Source organism: Doryrhamphus excisus, chromosome 8, assembly GCF_030265055.1.
Source record: "Doryrhamphus excisus isolate RoL2022-K1 chromosome 8, RoL_Dexc_1.0, whole genome shotgun sequence".
Classification (NCBI taxonomy): Eukaryota; Metazoa; Chordata; class Actinopteri; order Syngnathiformes; family Syngnathidae; genus Doryrhamphus; species Doryrhamphus excisus.
Window position 1 is genome coordinate 19,023,996 of NC_080473.1, and position 18,153 is coordinate 19,042,148.

General features: G+C 40.7%; 1 protein-coding gene across 7 annotated transcripts in view; it reads right to left on the minus strand.

Annotated features, from left to right (window-relative positions):
* The window catches only part of schip1 (schwannomin interacting protein 1), a 266,272-nt gene that overhangs the window by 28,527 nt on the left and 219,592 nt on the right, over positions 1-18,153 (minus strand). For 3 of the 7 annotated variants that reach the window (XM_058079059.1, XM_058079064.1, XM_058079060.1), the window contains one exon: positions 11,782-12,552. In XM_058079059.1, coding sequence (XP_057935042.1) covers positions 11,782-12,552 — 771 coding nt within the window. Of the gene's footprint in view, positions 1-5,962; positions 6,212-11,781; positions 12,553-15,408; positions 15,645-16,196; positions 16,645-18,153 lie in introns of those variants that run through there. The other 4 variants (XM_058079063.1, XM_058079065.1, XM_058079062.1 and 1 more) reach the window with 4 other exon arrangements.

Genomic DNA, 18,153 nt, shown 5'->3' on the forward strand with positions numbered 1-18,153 from the left:
TTAAATAGATGAGAATAGATGAGAGCGTAAAGAGTATGAGTTCCAGCATAAAGCCTGCACGCTTCTCCTCTCTGAATACAAATTCCTCTTTGCAGCATTCAAGCGCTACAGCATACCCACCCTATCCACGAGCATCTCTGATCCACGCTTTGATATAGCAACCCCCAGCTCCCATTACCATGGCAGCGTTGAGGCAAAAGTTACCCCCTGCTGACCTGAACGTGGTTGTCAAGGTTACACTGGGAGGCAGGTGGATGGAAAGCAACACGTCCTTATTACATGTAGAGGAACAGCACTCAGTTAAAACTGTGATCGTGGCACCGCCACACACACCTCAGTAGTCTAGGGCGGAGTCAAACGCAAGAGCTGACGGGAAAGAGATCCATCTTCTCTCATGTCCAATGTGAATTATGCATGCATGGAGTCAGGCGCTACGGCTTTTTAAGTGTGTCGCTCACTGTGAGGGAGCATGGCAGTGTACTCTTAGCACCCGGGCGCCTCCTCTCATCCCACACACACACACACAAACACACACACACACTATGTGTTTAAACTCTCACAGCGTGGGCGTATTTATAGATGCAAACAGAAAAAAAATATGAATACTTAATGGTGAGTCAATTATCTCAGAGCGATATGGAATGAGCCAGATGATGGCAAACGACAAATGAGACATGTTCGCTCCTTCCTGCTTAGTGCAGATGCATTTTTAACCTGAAAATATCGATTTGTGAAGGGTTTTTTTTTGGTGTGGAGTATACAACACGGGTGTCCAAACATTTCTGAAGAAAATGATAAACCTGCAAAATGGTTTGGTCATTTTACAAGAATGAAATCAAAATGCTGAAAAAGTCAGAATTTTACAAGAATAATGTCATAAATATGATAGCACAAAGGTTCAAATATTAAACAAATGTTTTTGTTGTCATATTACAAGAAACAAACAAAACAACAAACAAAATTGTACATCATTTGGGGAAAATTAGCTGCCAATGTCACAAGAATAAAGTCAAAATATTCTGGGAGTAAAGCAAGAACTACAGGAAGAAAATTTACTAGAAGAAAAATGAAATAATTGGCAAATTAAAAACAACAACAGCAGCAGCACAAATGGTAAAATGCTGTCATTTTATGAGAATAAAAGTCAAAATATTTCGTAATTTGAAGAGAATTAACAAAAATAAATAAAGGAAAAATAATATTGTGTTAGTAGTTTGGAGTGGAAACACTTTTTTGAAATTAACTTTTTTTGAAATTGTTTATGTTATGAAAAGTTAGGACACCCCTGGTATAGAAGACAACAGCAGAAATAACACCTTCGAGCAGAAATCACCCTGCCTTCCAATGATCATAATAACATAGCATGTTATTTATGTCTTATTTCCTCTTATTATGTCTTTCATGTTGGGTAATAATAGCGTCACAGTGACTATAGGGGTGTTATTTCATGTTTAGAGGGCTCTAACAATGGTAAACAGGTCTTACTATCCTTTTCCCTTTAAGAGGAGCAGCTTGTCCACTCTTTTAGCTTTTTTCTGCCCCCTTTTCGCAGTGTTTTTTCTCACTGTAACTACCTATGCTTGCGTTTCATTACTTCTCTCCATCTTCCCCCTCCTTCTCTTCCATGGCTTCGTGGCTGACGGCCTCGCCATCCCTCACAGCGGGGAGACGGCAGCCCAGATGCTTTTAGCGTGCTGACATTTTGTGCCAGTGCAAAAACACTGCATAGCGAAGCAGGTTGGCTCAGTGTGAGGGCGAGATTCTGGCGGTAATGAGCTCGCTCTGACAGGGAGGACGAGTGTGTGCGTGTGTGTGTGTGTGTGTGATGTGTTCATCCACCAGGCTGTTTCTAATGAGGCCTGCCATAGCTGGTGGAAAGACTGAGCCTGCTGTGACCACCAGGCTGTAGTAAAACCTCACATTTGACGTGTGTCCCAACATGTGACTTACAGACTGGGTTAAAGACTGACAGAGCGGCAATTACACTTGCAGGTAGACACCATCCTTCATGGACCAGGTGCTAGGAGTCAAAGCAGCAACCGTGCTCATAAAACCAATGACGTCATGGCCAGCAGTAAACATGGGAATAATAATGGAATGCTTTAGTTACATCTACTACCTTAAAGGTCTATTGTGCTTCCATTTTTCTCTCCATTTATTTTGTTTTGTGATGAGACGAAGGCAACAGATGAAGCACTCAGCATGCTTGGGTACACCACACACACACACACAAAAACACACACACACACACACAGTAAAACAAGACTGAGACCAAAATAGCCACCCTTTGCACGTGTACTAAATGAGATTTAAACATGGCTTATAGCAGGGGCATCCAAAGTGCGGCCTGAGGGCCTTTTGGGGACATTGTAAAAAAAATAATTTAACCGGGAAACCAAACAAAAACAACTGCAAACATGGAAAAATCTGAAGTAATTTTACAAGAACAAATATTTATATATATATATATATATATATATATATATATATATATATATATATATATATAATATTATATTATATTATATATTATATACATATTATCTTATAACATAAATATTAAGAGAAAAAAGTTGTAATCTAACAAGAAAAAGTCCTGATAACATAACATAATTTTAGTAGCATAAAAATGAAATATGACAAAAAAAACAGTTATAATATTATGGTAAGATGGTCACAATATTAAGGGTATAAAGTCAGAATATTACACAATGAAAATTTACAAGACAAAAGATGGAATACTTTTAACATTTAAAAAACAACAACAGCAGAAATATAAAAAAAACTGCTGCAGTTTTATGAGGATAAACTCAGAATATTATGAGGAAAAATACCATCATTTTAGTAGCACACAGTTAAAATTATATGTTATTTTTTAAGTCAGAATATTATGAAAAACAAAACAAAATGTGGCAGTATTACTATTTTGTACTATTGTGGTAATGAAGAAGAAAGCTTAAATATTTCGGAAATAAAACCAACAGCTAAATAATCAAAGAGAAAATATTACGAGAAAAATGTCATAATTTTACAAGAATATGGTGGCGATGCTAGAAGCAAAAAGAGCATAATTTTAGTTGCACAATCTTGAAATATTAAAGAAAAAATACATGAAATGAATAAATGAAGTTAAAATATAAAACAGTAGCAAAAACAGGGCATAAAATGAGTAAAGAGTTGATAGCAATAACAGGCTTTTCCACCTACAGTATACCTAAAGTATGACAAAGCTGAGACATCTTTCCAAACTATCCAAGTGGCCCGTAGTGATATTTTTATCAGTGTACATGAACACGCCATGTTTACGACCCACTGGTCCGCCCCACACACCCAAACACATACGCTATAATTAGTTGCAGAGAAGAACCGTGTCACGTTTCAGCTCCACCCAAATGAATGTTTACGTCCACTCAGCTAAAAACCCACGTCACACTTTATGTGTGTCTGTGTTCATTATTCCCGTGGTTAATGCTTCCCTGCTGAATTTTGGAAGTATGCTTAAAACTTTAAAAGGGACTTATTATGTTTTTCCACTTTTCTGACCTATAAATGATGTTCCAATGTTCTATTCTCGTTAAACGAATCCAGCGCATTTGGAAGTACAGGGTTTTTTCTAACATCAACTTCTGCTGATGTTCTACTTTGACCCATGCCAAGCTAAAACTCAACTCTGGAATACAACACTGGAACCGTTTTTTTTTTTTTTAATTGTCTTATTTTCTCTAATTATGTGTATGATATTGGGTAATATGAGTGTAAAGGTGACTATAGGGGTGCTATGTCATGTCCAGAGGACTCTACTACTGTTAAAAAGCCTATTTTGAAGGTCATAAACAGGTATTATATACAAAAATGTTCAATTTTTAAAGAAATGTGAAAAAAATTTGATATTTATCTTATCATGTTTTATTATGTTTCTCCACTTTTCTGACCTATAAATGATGTTCTAATGTTCTATTCTCGTTAAACGATGCCGGCGCATTTGGAAGTACAGGGTTTTTTCCAACATCAACTTCTGCTGATGTTCTACTTGACTTCCTGACATGGGCTGCAGATGGCCTGCACTCAGTAAGCTTACTGTTACTGACATAAATGGGCATGCCTGTAGTAGTGTATACGTGTTAGCGGCTATGTAGACAATAATGGCTGTGTGTTGAGTCACTTTCAGGGTATAGTAAATCTCTATATTAGCATTATATTCTACTGTATTGTCCCTTGAGACCATATAAGATAATGGTTGTTGAAATGTGAGGGGTGTAGTGGCTTCTCAGAGTATCCAGCTGTGATATCAGAGGCTGAATCATGGATGAATGAATCAGAGGGTGTGATTTTAGTGACCCTCAGGAGGATTACCCGGTGTGTGTGTGTGTGGACGAGGAATGTGAAGAAAGTTTTTTCCACAAAAACACAGCCATCTCTCTCTAGGCAGGTTCATTAACCCAATCACTCCTCAAGTTACTCATCGTTACTCAGCTGTACAAAGACATGTTTGTGTTTGTTTACCTGTTAAGAGGCGGGGTGGTTATGAGGCGGCGTGTAAAAGTGTACTTTGGCACCAGATAAGAGCGCTTTAAGCCCATATGACTCACATCATTCACCAGAAATATCAAGTCAATCTGACTTAGCAATCAATCCAACTTAGCAACAGCGTCACTTTGTGTTTGTCAGAAAAATAATAACTCTGGCAACGTGCAGTAGGAGTCCATTATGATCATGTTTTGTCAAGAGTAAAGGCGTTAACGTTGTGGTTTCAGAAATGATTTCATGAATAAATGATGGCTGCTTCCTGGTTGACTATGTCCTATTATTAAGTTATAAGTTGTATGTGTCAGTAATGTTACATTGATGAGACATTACCTTCACACTGCATGGAGTCAGTAATGGCATGTACAACATGAAACAGTAGAAAAAAAACTATCCTCCCATTCCGTGTGGAAGTGGTACGTTTTTGCCTTCTTAACTCATTCCCTAGCAGACATTTTTCAACTGGCCATATTAGAAGGTTTAGATTGATGGGGAAGAACCGCGCCGAGCTTTTGTCGAATGCAACTTTGTGCTGGTTTTTATGGCTTTAAACTGCACTAAACATGATATCTGTTCTATTATGCACTTGGGCTGTATCTTTTTTGCCTCTCGTGCAAAAAACATAAATTAGAAAAACGTCTTTTGGATCGGGCGTTCGGGTTGAAAATAAACTTATAAACAACAAACTTATGAGAAACAAACAAAACTGTGTTTACATTTTTGGAAAATTAGGTCAGGGAAATAATTTTAAACTATTCCGGGCATAAAGTCATAATATTACAGGAAGACAATTTGCAAGAAGAAAGTTGGAAATAGTAAAAAAAAAATGTCTGTAATTTTGTGAGAATAAAGTCAAAATATTAAGAGAAAAAAGTAGGGCCATGATCTTATGAGAAACAAAATAAATAAACAAAATAAAATTGTAATTGTTGGAAAATTAGGTTGGGAGGGGGGTGTTATAACATTCTGGGAAGCCAAAATATTATGGGAATAAATTCACAACACTAGGAGAAGAAAATTTACCAATATTATTTAGAAAATAAAAAAAAACAAAACCAGCAAAATTATGGAAAAAGGGCAATGAGAGAAGCTGATAATAATAATGTTTTTTCACCTATATGACATAGCTGAGATGCATTTTTTTCTTGAAATATAAATACTGTATAGAGTAACTTCTTATATCAAAGTGGACAAAGTTAGGCCATTCACAATCGGTGCTGTGCTGTATGCGTCTTGCTGATTTAAAGCAGGATTCAAACACACGTGTGCTGCATATTGCCGGCTCGACTTCAAGCCCACGTATGCACACACGGCTTGCGTTTGTACATACAACCTGAGCCGACAAGAATGCATAGCCTGAAGCCTGAAGACGATCTTTGGCAGACCTGTTGCCCAACTATGTCACATTTTGCAAGCAGTAGTTCAGGGTGTGCTCTACCTGAGTTAAGTGCCCGGCTCTCTGTGAGGAATCCAAGGTTAAAGCGAGGTGAGAAATACTCCACATTGACAAAAACAAAACAAAAGAAAACAGCACCTCTGCCAACGCTGACCATGAAGGGAGCAGATATGGTTGATACAATGAGACTAACTGCCCAACTTTCAGACAGAGGCGGTGCAAGTGTGTGCAAGACCTGGAGGGCCGGGCGTGTTTCAGCTGGTTGTGCACACACACACACACACACACACGCACACACACAGGAAGAGCAGTGCTTAGCTGGCAGGGTTGAAGCTAAAGTCTCAGGGGGTCCCTCCACACCTGCCTTGCACCCTCATTTTCCACTTGGTTCCCATCCTGAAACGTACTCCAACCTCCACATATAGAACATGTGGCGTCGCCTGAGAACCGAGCATAGTTGTTATGTTATTATTGCAGGGAGGTGAGCCCACTTCTTCAAGATAATCATAGAGTCCAGTGTGGTTTTTCTCCGCGACAGCCTCTCTCTGCCTTTTGTCTGTCTCGTCCTTTCATTTTCTTCTGCTCTTGTATGCTTTTTCTGGGCCAGACCATCTCCACGTCGCCTCTACTTGGGTTATTTTAGTTCTCATGCTTTATATACCGTGCTTGGGCATCATTTTCCCGAAAGAAGATGCTCGTCGACCTTCTCCGTGTTTTAAACTTGCTCAGACGGCACAGAGAAGACACTTCCAACCGCACAATGAGCATGTAATAACATCAAGTCTACCGCATACAAAGAAAGACACTAATCAGACTCTTCAAGGAGACTTTTGCTTAAAAAAAGCACAGTTGTTTTTCATTGTAGGCAGACAGACCTTGTGCTGAATGGTAATCCTCTTACTGTATATGGAGCACTATGCTTCCTAGGGTTGGCCCATACTTTCTACATACCGGTATACCAATATGAATTCTTCCAATGATAAGAAAATGACTTATAAAAGTGGAAATTATCATTTTAAACAGAAAAAAGCAGTGTTGATGGTGTGTTTTTCCTGAGACTGTTGGCACCTCGGCTGGACGGTGGTCTAGTGGTTAGCGTGCAGGCTACACAGTTAGGAGAACAGAGTTCAATTCCACCCTTGGCCATCTCTGTGTGGAGTTAATTGGCGACTCCAAATTGTCCATAAGTATGAATGTGAGTGTGAATGGTTGTTTGTCTATATGTGCCCTGTGATTGGCTGGCCACCAGTCCAGGGTGTACCCCGCCTCTCGCCCGACGACAGCTGGGATAGGCTCCAGCACCCCCCGCGACCTTTGTGAGAATAAGCGGTAGAAAATGAATGAATGAATGTTGGCACCTCACGTGTACCACGACATGATCCAACGGTGGTGGTTTGGTTTTGAGCAGATGTGGAGCAAGAGACCATAATATACAAAGTTTGCAAAGCAATGGTTTAAAGGTGGCAACACGACAGATTTGTTCTACCATCTCAAGCCCAAACAGGGTAGACAGGAAATAGTATGACTCAAAGTCAACTCTTTTACAGCAGTGTCAGTGTTTGCGTACGTTTTGACTCATACTAGTCCATAGTCTACCACCAAACATTCATTCATTCATTCATTCATTCATTCAGCGAGGGAGTGATAATCCATGCATGATATTGCGAGGGATGACGTTATTGCATATTGGAGTATTTTTCTCATTTTACACACAAAGTTTTGTGACATTTGTGGTATCGGTTGATATCCAGCATCTCTACCATTAACCTTTGGAGCTATTAACGATAATGACATGGATTTATATAGAGATATTTATATCTATGTATATGCAGTATAATGCAGCTTGGACAGGCATGGTGCTGCAGGCGTGATTGGCTGGTTGGAGATGGTCTTCATGCACCCAAGGAGATAAGCAGGTAAATGAAGAACAGCCTTTCACCTCAGGCTGCCTCTGAAGAATAATATTATTGTTTATATTTCCACAGTGTAGAGCTTAATGGGGAGTTAGGGGGGGTTCAGGCCCCTACGGGTTGCTCTTCCCTGCCACGTGCCTCCAGAGTCCATTAGAAACAAATTACAAAAAGAGGCCAGGGGAGACCCCTGTGACCCCAACCAGGGCCTGAAGGCAGACGCTGAGATTATCGCAGCTAAAACCACACCCAAGGTAAACACACCTGCACCAGTACCACGACTCCACTTCATTCATACAGACTTGCTTTTTTTGCACATGTAGGACAACCCTTTTCTTGTTGCCATGGAGACATGTCCATCACGGAACAAATTGACCGCTAAAGATTAGCAGCTTATGGGCTCCTCTGTGTCCATACGTTCTGCAGAGCATAAAGATATCCCACTGGACTGAACCCCTCCTCTCCCCCAAAGCTACATCCAACACAAACACATCGTCTGGCTGCTTGGCCCCAACAGGCGGGGTGTCTAAATATTTAACAACATTTTAAAAGCATCCATCCCCTCCTTTCCTCACTTCCCTTCCCTTTGGGTGTCTGCTAAGTCCTGCCAATTCCAGGATTAAAACGTTCACAGGTCCCCTGGTGGAGGAGAAGGAAATAATGTCCATCCATTACCCTTTCTATCCCTGCTGTTCCTTTCATGGATCAGACTGGAATGTTCCCCATCAAATATTTACCTTTTACATGTGACCTTAAAAACATGACTGAAATAATAATAATAATGTCCCTAAATGCACCTCGTGTTCTTAAAAAAAAAAAAAAAAAAGAACAACAAAGGCAAAAATTGAAAAATCAGCAATAATTTTACAGGAATAAAGTAAAAATATCAACAGAAAAACTTCAGAAAAAATCAAGAAAAAAAAAAAATCAAGTCATTATTTCTTACCAACCAAGAAAAAATCAAGAAATAAGGTTGTAATATTATGAGGGAAAATAACATTGTTTTAGAAGCATAAAAGATACTTTTTGGAGTCATAAAATTATGTGAAACTAACAAAAACTAGTTCTAACTTTTGGAAAATGAGCTTGGGGAAAAACCTTGATAACAACGTGAAGCTAATATGGGAATAAAGTCATAATAACATCATAAAAATATATATAATATAACCATATACAACAATTCAAATAAGACAACAGCGGAAATTGAATGGGAATCAAAGTTACTAAAGAAAAAAAGTTTTTTTCTATAACAAGAAAAAAAGTTCAAAATCTTATCAAGAATAAACACAACAAAATAAAGTCATAATAAAAAAAAACTTACTTTGAGAAAAAAAGTAGGGATGTCTGATATCGTCTTTTTTTTCCCTCCAAAAAACGATATGCCGATATTGTCTCACTCTCATTTTACGATACCAATATAAGCTGATACCAATACCGATATGTGTAACATGACACACTGCACTTTTTAAACAATCAGTTTTCATGATCGGGAAAAAAATCAGATACCAATATCAACGGATATCTTATTGTTTTTGCTGATATCGGTAATTAGAAAAAGTTACACTAGTGTACGTAGAATTAAAGTCAAAATATTATCTCCTGTCATAGATAAAATCCTACCATTTGGTGCCGGAAAAGTTTGAAGCTATATTACCCACTAGTATGATCCACTTGGCAGAGGGTCAATACAAGGTTCCTTTACAATTATCTTTGCTCTGTTGTATCATCCCATTGCTCAGGTGTCTGATTCCACGTTGTTATCAGCACCACACCGTTCCAAGTACAAACCTGTTTGTGTGCTGTGGGGGCTGGGACAAGGGCAAAAGACGTGCTCTGCTCATGTGTACACCAGGAGGGTGCATGAGAACATCCCTACTCTTTTAGGAGCCTTTCCTCCACGCAGGTCAACGATACCACATGGGATATACTACAAACACAGGTGAGCATTCCATTAATTACAGCATTCCAGGAGCCAATCTTCCGCAGGGCCAGCAAGTCTCACCAATTGAGCCACGTGGCTGAACTACTTCAACCTTAAAGATATCATCTTCTTCTTTCCGCTCCCTTTCCTCTCTAAAATCCCCCTCCTCACTTCTCCCACTGCATTCCTGACATGCCTCAGGGAGGCAGGAGTCTCTCTCTCACACACACACACACACACACACACACACACACACACACACACACACACAATGGCATTGGCTGCAACCATTGTCAGCGTGCACTGAGGAAAAAAAAAGGTCTTTGCATAGCAAAAGGAGCGCATATCTGCAGCTGCATTCAAACCAGCCATTCAGCATCACTTAGTGCTTATTTGCACTGCATGCAAGCTCTCTGTGTACAAATGTATTTATCTGGCTCCTTCATTGGAGGTGACATCCTCTTGCAGCCGTAGAGAAAACAAATCTACTCGCTCTTGGGATTGCAACTAACTGATCTCAGGAGATTGAGCGTACACCACCGTAAGAAGCTGCAGTTCTTGTGGCAGGATGACAGGCCCCTCTGCTTCTATGCAAACCTGCCAAGGCAACACTACCATCTACTGGTAGAAACAACACATGACCGGCGCAACAGATACAGTACTGTTATATATCCTGATACTGTATATCCTTCCCCTGTTTGCAGGGCAAAAAGTTCCAATCTTTATCCTCGGCTGTCATACCACAGTGTTATATGATTGGTTGTACCAGGGGTGTCCCAGCGAATGTGACATTTGTCTCTTAATATTTGGACTTTATTCACATGAAATTACAGCTATTCCTTCCATTTTTGTTGTTGCTGTGTTTTTCATTTTCCAAATATTTCAACTTTCTTTGAGTAAATGTTTTTTGTGTAATATTATGATTTTCTTCCAATAATAATTTGACATTGTTAGTATATTGTAACTTTTCCCTCATCTCATTTTTGTGTTTGTTTTTTATTAATATTACAGCTTTTTTCTTTAATATTTCATATTCATAAGACTAAAATGTTACTTTTTCCTCATATTGTTAATGTTGTATTCTTGTAAAATTACAGCTTATTCTTGCTAGATTACAAATTTTCTTTTAATTTTTTTTCAAATTAAAGTTACTGGTTTGTATTAATATTACAGCTTTTTTCTTTAATATGTCATATTCATAAAACTAAAATGTTACTTTTTCCTCATATTGTTAATGTTATATTCTTGTAAAATTTCAGTTTATTCTTGCTGGATTACAAATTTTCTTTTACTTTTTTAAAAATTAAAGTTACTGTTTTTTTATGAATATTACATCTTTTTGCTTTAATATTTCATATTTACAAAACTAAAATGTTACTTTTTCCTCATATTGTTAATGTTGTATTATTGTAAAATTACATCTTATTCTTGCTAGATTACAAATTTTCTTTTAAATTTTTTTGAAATTAAAGTTACTGTTGATTTTGTTTTTCTTGTTAAATTATATTTTTAGAATGTAGAGGGCCCCCGGGCCGCACTTTGGACACCCCTGCATCATTACCTTATGCTGACCACCTGTTATATTCTTCCACCAATTGACCAAAGAGGGCTAAGTTCTGATTCTTTAGTTTCCTGACACCCATCACCCGTCCTTCCATGACAAACTCCAAGAGAGAGGAAGCCGCTGCAACGCAACCCGGGAGGTTCCTCAGTGTCCCAATACTTTTGCCTGAGATGGTGCTCATAACACAACAACCATGTCTGTCAGTATTAGGTTGGCCCATCCTTCCTGAACAACAACTTCCCCTCCAGCTGTGCAGACCCAACTTCCACGGCGGTCAGGTTAATAGCCGGACCACATAGCTTAGCGCTACATTAGCTCTCTAATCCCTGTTCTTCACTCCAGCTAACCCAAGCGTGTGTATCTCCAGTCCATCTGACACGGATAAGTGCTGGATTAGAGCAGCCCAACACAGCTTGGAAAAGTCTGTGATACACAGTCCACTCATGGAAAGAAAAAGCCCACTTACTGAGGTGTAGCTGGTCTTGCCCACGTTGTGGTTCTGGTTGTGATTGAGGTTTTGGTTCTCCTGCTCTCGGCACTGCAGCCCCGCCAGGTGCCTCTCCAGCGCCGCCCAGTCCATGGTGGGCAGAGTCTCTTCCTCGATGCCGTCCTCCTGTCCGTAACCCCCCATACATCCTACCGTCCCGGCACTGTCTCCTCCACCGCTGCCCCTACCGGTGCTGCGGTCCCCCCTGCCTTGGCTGAAGCTGTGGTGTCTGCGCTTGGCAGTCCCTGTCGACCCCCCCTGCGGTGTACCAGGGGAGTGGAGCTGGTTGCTGCGGGGCAAAATCACATTTCCGTTTTGTTGGAGTTCCTCTGGAACGCCGGTGATGGAGGTGGTAGTGCGTCTGTTGGGGGCCGGGAGGGGAGGAGCGGTTTTCACATCCTGTAATTCATCGCTGAGGCCGCGACTGTTCTTCCTGTAGCCCTCGCTGACCTCTTCGGGCCCCGTGACGCCTCCTCGGCTTTCCTCTTGACCAGGAGCCTGTGGGGAGGCGCAGTCGTCTCCGTACTCACTCTCCCACTCCTCTATCACCTTCTTCTTGTACTCTTGGTAGTCCTCATCCTCCTCATAGTCCTCTAGGGTGACAAGGTCCAGAGAAGGGGATGATTTGTAGCCATCCAGCGTGGCCAGGTCAGGCGAAGGGGAGCAGGGCGTAACCTTGTTGGAGTTGGACTCTGAACTGGAGCGACTGGACGCATCGCTCCCCAGGTCCATGCCATCCTCCCGGTAATCCTGCAATGTCACAAAAGAGAGGTCATCTGGCGTTAGACACAGGACAGAAGAAAGGTTGCACAGTCATGTCTGTAAATGACATAAGCAGCGCCCCCTATGGGCTGTGCTCAAAATGCTTCATAATAATGGAGTGAAGCCGTGAAATTCAAAGCATTGTGGGTAGACTGTACTCACTAAAAGTCACGTGTCAGTAATGCAGAAGCAATAGAGGACTGCAAAAACCTAGACTACTACATACATGTGTTTCATACTGACACAAGATATGTTCCATAGCTGTAAATGTCAGATAAAAAACATATTTGACAAGCATAAGGTACAAGGGACAATCTGTGCTAATCAGTCCAACAAGACTACTGTAATTGCTGGACTCTTTGTACCTTTTTCAGTCAGCAAAATAATCCCGAGTACAAACGCAGTCGACAAGCCACTGTGTCCTGGAAGACCAATCTTCCTTTTCGGTGGACCGCCGATCACCAGCTTCATATCACAGTATGGCCGCCCCACAGCGACAAAAGCAGAGTGCTTCAATGGCTTCCGATAAGTGACAGACACATCAGCACACACACTGACACGAACCCGAGCTCCCGAGGGTAACCTTGACTGTGTGTGCCCCCACTTCCCACCCTCCCCTGCAATCACTGCATGACTGATTACTTCATCACAGGTAATGAAACCGTCTGCATTGTTTACAAGAGATCTCCACCTGACCTGACCATCCGTCAGAGAGGCGGCAGGTTTCTCGCAGCACAACCGTAAATTTATGACCCTCGGAAAAAGAAATGATACACGAAGACCTCCCGCAGGTGACACCATCGAAATATGATTAGTCATTATTTCTTATCAGTATACATCAGGTCTTTGGGTTAGTCATCGTTTCTTATCAGTATACATCCGGTCTTTAGGTTAGTCATCGTTTCTTATCAGTATACATCAGGTCTTTAGGTTAGTCATCGTTTCTTACCAGTATACATCCAGTCTTTGGGTTACGATATCATTTCTTACCAGTATACATCCGGTCTTTGGGTTAGTCATCATTTCCTACCAGTATACATCCGGTCTTTGAGTTACGATATAATTTCTTACCAGTATACATCCGGTCTTTGGGTTAGTCATCATTTCCTACCAGTATACATACATCAGGTCTTTGGGTTAGTCATCGTTTCTTACCAGTATACATCAAGTATTTGGGTTGGTCATCGTTTCTTACCAGTACACATCAGGCATTTGGGTTAGTCATCATTTCCTACCAGTATACATACATCAAGTATTTGGGTTGGTCATCATTTCCTACCAGTATACATACATCAAGTATTTGGGTTAGTCATCATTTCCTACCAGTATACATACATCAAGTATTTGGGTTGGTCATCATTTCTTACCAGTATAAATCAGATCTTTGGGTAAGTCATAGTTTCTTACCAGTATACATCAGGTCTTGGGTTAGTCATCATTTCATCAGGTCTTTGGGTTAGTCGTCATTTCTAACCAGTATACGTCAGGTCTTTGGGTTAGTCATCATTTCTTACCAGGATACACCAGGTCTTTGGGTTACTATATCATTTCTTACTAGTATACATCAGGTCTTTGGGTAAGTCATAGTTTCTTACCAGTATACATCAGGTCTTGGGTTAGTCGTCATTACATCAGGTCTTTGGGTTAGTCATCATTTCTTACCAGTATACACCAGGTCTTTGGGTTACTATATCATTTCTTACCAGTATACATCAGGTCTTTGGGTTAGTCGTCATTTTGTCAGGTCATTGGGTTAGTTGTCATTTCTAACCAGTATACATCGGGTCTTTGGGTTCGTCATCATTTTTTACCAGTATAGTACATCAGGTTTTTGGGTTAGTCATCATTTCTTACCAGTATACATCAGGTCTTTGGGTACTGCACAAAGGCCACTTCATTAGATAGACTTTTTAAAGCGAACACAGAGATGGGCTGGTGTATCTAATGGCAATGTGCAGTCATACATGGTTGGTATTTATTATTAAAGCAGGGCAAATTTTCATGACATGTCACATCAAACCTCCCAAAAATATTATAGTTTAGCAAACTTTGTCAAAGCTGCTTTAAATGTACAAAATAGTTGATAAATGTGGTAGAGGAAAACATTATACTGTTATGGGAATAAAATCACAATATTAAGTAAACATTTCCAAGAAAAAAAGTTTAAAGATTTGGAAAATATTAATACTAAGAGAAAAGGTTTCATTGTAGAAAGAAAAAAATAAAATGTAATAAAAATATATACTATATAAAGAATTAGGAAAAAACAGCGGTCATTTTAAAAGAATAAAGTCAAAATATTAAGAAAAAAGAGTCAAAAATATGTCATTTCAAAAATTAGCTTGGGGAAAAAGTTACACTATTGTAGGAATAAAGTCAAAATATTATTGGGATCAAGCCATAATATTGCAAGAAGAAAGTTGGAAAATGAAAAACATAATGATAATTGAAAAAAAGAGCAAAGACCTTCCAACCAATATGCTTTTTCATCTACACACAAAGCTGAGATGCAATTTTCCGTGAAATATATCTAACTTTTTAGCATATCGACATTTTGTTGCTTTACAAAATATCCAAAGTTGCATCTTTTCATGTTTTAGTATTTCAGAGTGGCAAAATCAGACTTAATGAGATAAGATAGCACCCAAAAGCACCAAATGTTGTGCATGCCAATTGCACATACAGATATTGTCACGAAAACATGACCAAATATCACACAAAACCTCCACATGGGTGGATCCCTGGTGAGAAAACAAACTCAGGGTTCACTCATGTTGGCGTTTTAAATCAGACATACAGCGGCCGTCACACTGTACCAACAGCAAGTGCTGAAATCAACATTACCGAGGTGGTCATGAAACGCACCACGCCGTCACCCAGTGCTTCTCCTCTTGGCCGTGTACGCCTTCATGCGTGTGCTGCAAAAACAATAAATCAAACCGGCTTTTTTTTTGGCTCTCAAAAAGTGAGAAGAGTGCTTTTGCAATGCTCCCAAAGCGCGGCTTGCAAACACAAAAAAGTGCTAATCCGATTTGTTCCGACTCGGAACAGAAGAGGCTTGCGAATATGAACGCGGTGAACTACAGTGCAATATTGCAATCAGTTAAAGTGCCTGTTTATGAGAAAGAGAGGCATAGGGCGGGAGAGGGTGACGGGAGTGGAGTGGGGGGGTGAGGAGGGGGGGGGGGGGTCGCTGCAAGACGGCATCCTGGAGCCGTAAAGCTGATCCGCGGCGGGATTAACGAACACCATGCACACAAACACAGCCTGGATTTTGTTTGGCCAACAACACAAGGCTGCCTGCACAATGACAGCTGCACCGAGCCCCCCCATTCACCCCAAATGAGAAAGGGGGGGGGGGGGTCGTTGCAAAAAGCCACTCTGTGACGTATGCACTACACCTGTCATTATGCGCTAATTTCAGATTTCAGCCTCATTTGCAGAGTCATTCGCCGTACAGTAATGATGTAATGTTCCCTGAAACTCCCCACAGGAACCCGACACCCCCCACACCCACCCCTTCCACTTCACATTCAGTGACAGAAACGCCCATACGTGCTATAATGAACACCAACACAGCATTTCCCGGCATGCATGCAAGCAGCCTAGCGGTGTGTCATTTTTCTACTCACTGTCATCATCTTGTAAGATTCCCACCTCCACGTCTCAAGACATCGTTAAAGTGTAAAAAAAATCACAGCTATCCCACTTGGCTCCCAAAAGCAGCAGCAGCAGCAGCAGCGGCAGCGTCAGATGTATCCTTATTAAGGGCGGCTGGCGGTGCCGGCTCGGCCACCAAAATGACAGACAGCCCGGGGAGGAAGAGGACATCTGGGTCCCGGCATAGCTGCGTGCGTGTGTGTGTGTGGGAGAGAAATGTGAATAAATAAATAAGGAGGATGGTTTCAAATCCAAAGGGGTGACGACAAGCAAAGCGCTCACTCCTCTCTCATCCCTCCGTGCGTGGAGTGGAGTGGAGTGCTGGTAGGTTTAAATGCTGCTTACAAGTTGCAATCCTGGTCCATTTAAACAGTCACATCAAGCTCCTTCTAAAAGCGCGGCGTCTCTGTGAGAAAGTGACGACACAGGACTAGCACTGACCTTGCAAATGGTAGAGAGAGAGGGAAAGAGAGAGAGAGAGAGAGAGAGAGAGAGGGAGAGGAGGGAGGGACAGAGGAAACTATTTGGGTGAATTATTAAACACTTCTTCTACTGTTCTGAATTTAGAGTGTCCTCTAAGTCTTCAGATACAGAACCTGCCTCCCCGCAGCCACTGTTTACATCCGACTCGTTTGCATTGCCTTTGCAATTTTGAGCATTGGCAAGCATTAGAGTGAAATATGGTAATGTTAATGGTTTTATTTCATTTGACAATGCATCAGATTACAATTGAATGCATCACATAATCAGTTCACAGTTCCATAATATCCAAAAGGAGTAGGAAGAAGCAAAGCTTATTAAATCCTACCCCTCCATCTGGTACTTTTACAATCAGTAACTGTTACATTTGTTCACTTCCTGCTTTCCTAATATAGTTTACTTTTTTTAAATAATTTCTTTATTTATTTATTGTATCGAAGTACGAGGTGATATGACCATCCAATGACATAATGGGTACCATAGTAACTGTCAATATAGTGATATGTATAGCACATCCTTGTATTTCGCAACCATCAACTGCTCGTATTGTTTCTTGAATTGGCTCATCGTTGTGCATTGTTTGAGGGTCTTACTCAATCCATTCCATAGTTTGATTCCACATACTGAAATGCTATGGCTTTTTAACGTAGTCCTAGCATAGAAGTGTTTCAAATGTAGTTCTTACCTGAGATCATATTTCTCCTCTCTTGTAGAGAAGTATTGGATGACATTTTTAGACTTTTAGACTTTAAACTTAATAGACTTTAAGACTGTAGCAACAAAAAAAAACAGCCCCCCCCCTCCTAAAATAGAAATAAAATGTTGAAAAAGAAGTCAAAAAATGGCTTCAATGAGGGCATCCACTGTCATGAGGGATGCTCCCTGCATCATCTCCACATAGTCAGTCGTCGTTTTACGCCCCTGCACAACCAGAAGCTCCATTATTCAACTGAAGGATCATGATGGATCCCCCTTCACTGTGTCGTGTGGAAAACATTTCAGGTGGGATGTCCTTGTCATGCCGGTAACATTGAAAGCCACCAGGATCATCAAGGGAGAATTCCACCTTTCAATGTCCCATGGTTGGTGCTCTCCTGCAAATTCCTTGAAGGAGGCATTTTTTGTTGTTAAAAGTCTTCTCCGGCAGATGGTGTCTGGTTATTGGACTGCACCAGTAACAACTTTCATTTGGGCCAAGGATGACAGCCAATAGGATCCTCCAGCTATGGGGTCGGGACATTTTTGGGCGTCTTCCATTTGACCTTTTCAGTCCCAAGCCTCAGGATGGTTGAAGAAGTTTGGAATGACCGTCTTACTGCATCCACTGTGAGATGCCTTGCTGTTGCAGCTCTTGAGAACATGTCATGATACTAAATCACATCCAATTCATATTGTTGCCCACATTTTGCCTTTTAAAGGCTGTGCTGTCAACTTTTGATCAGCTTAGTT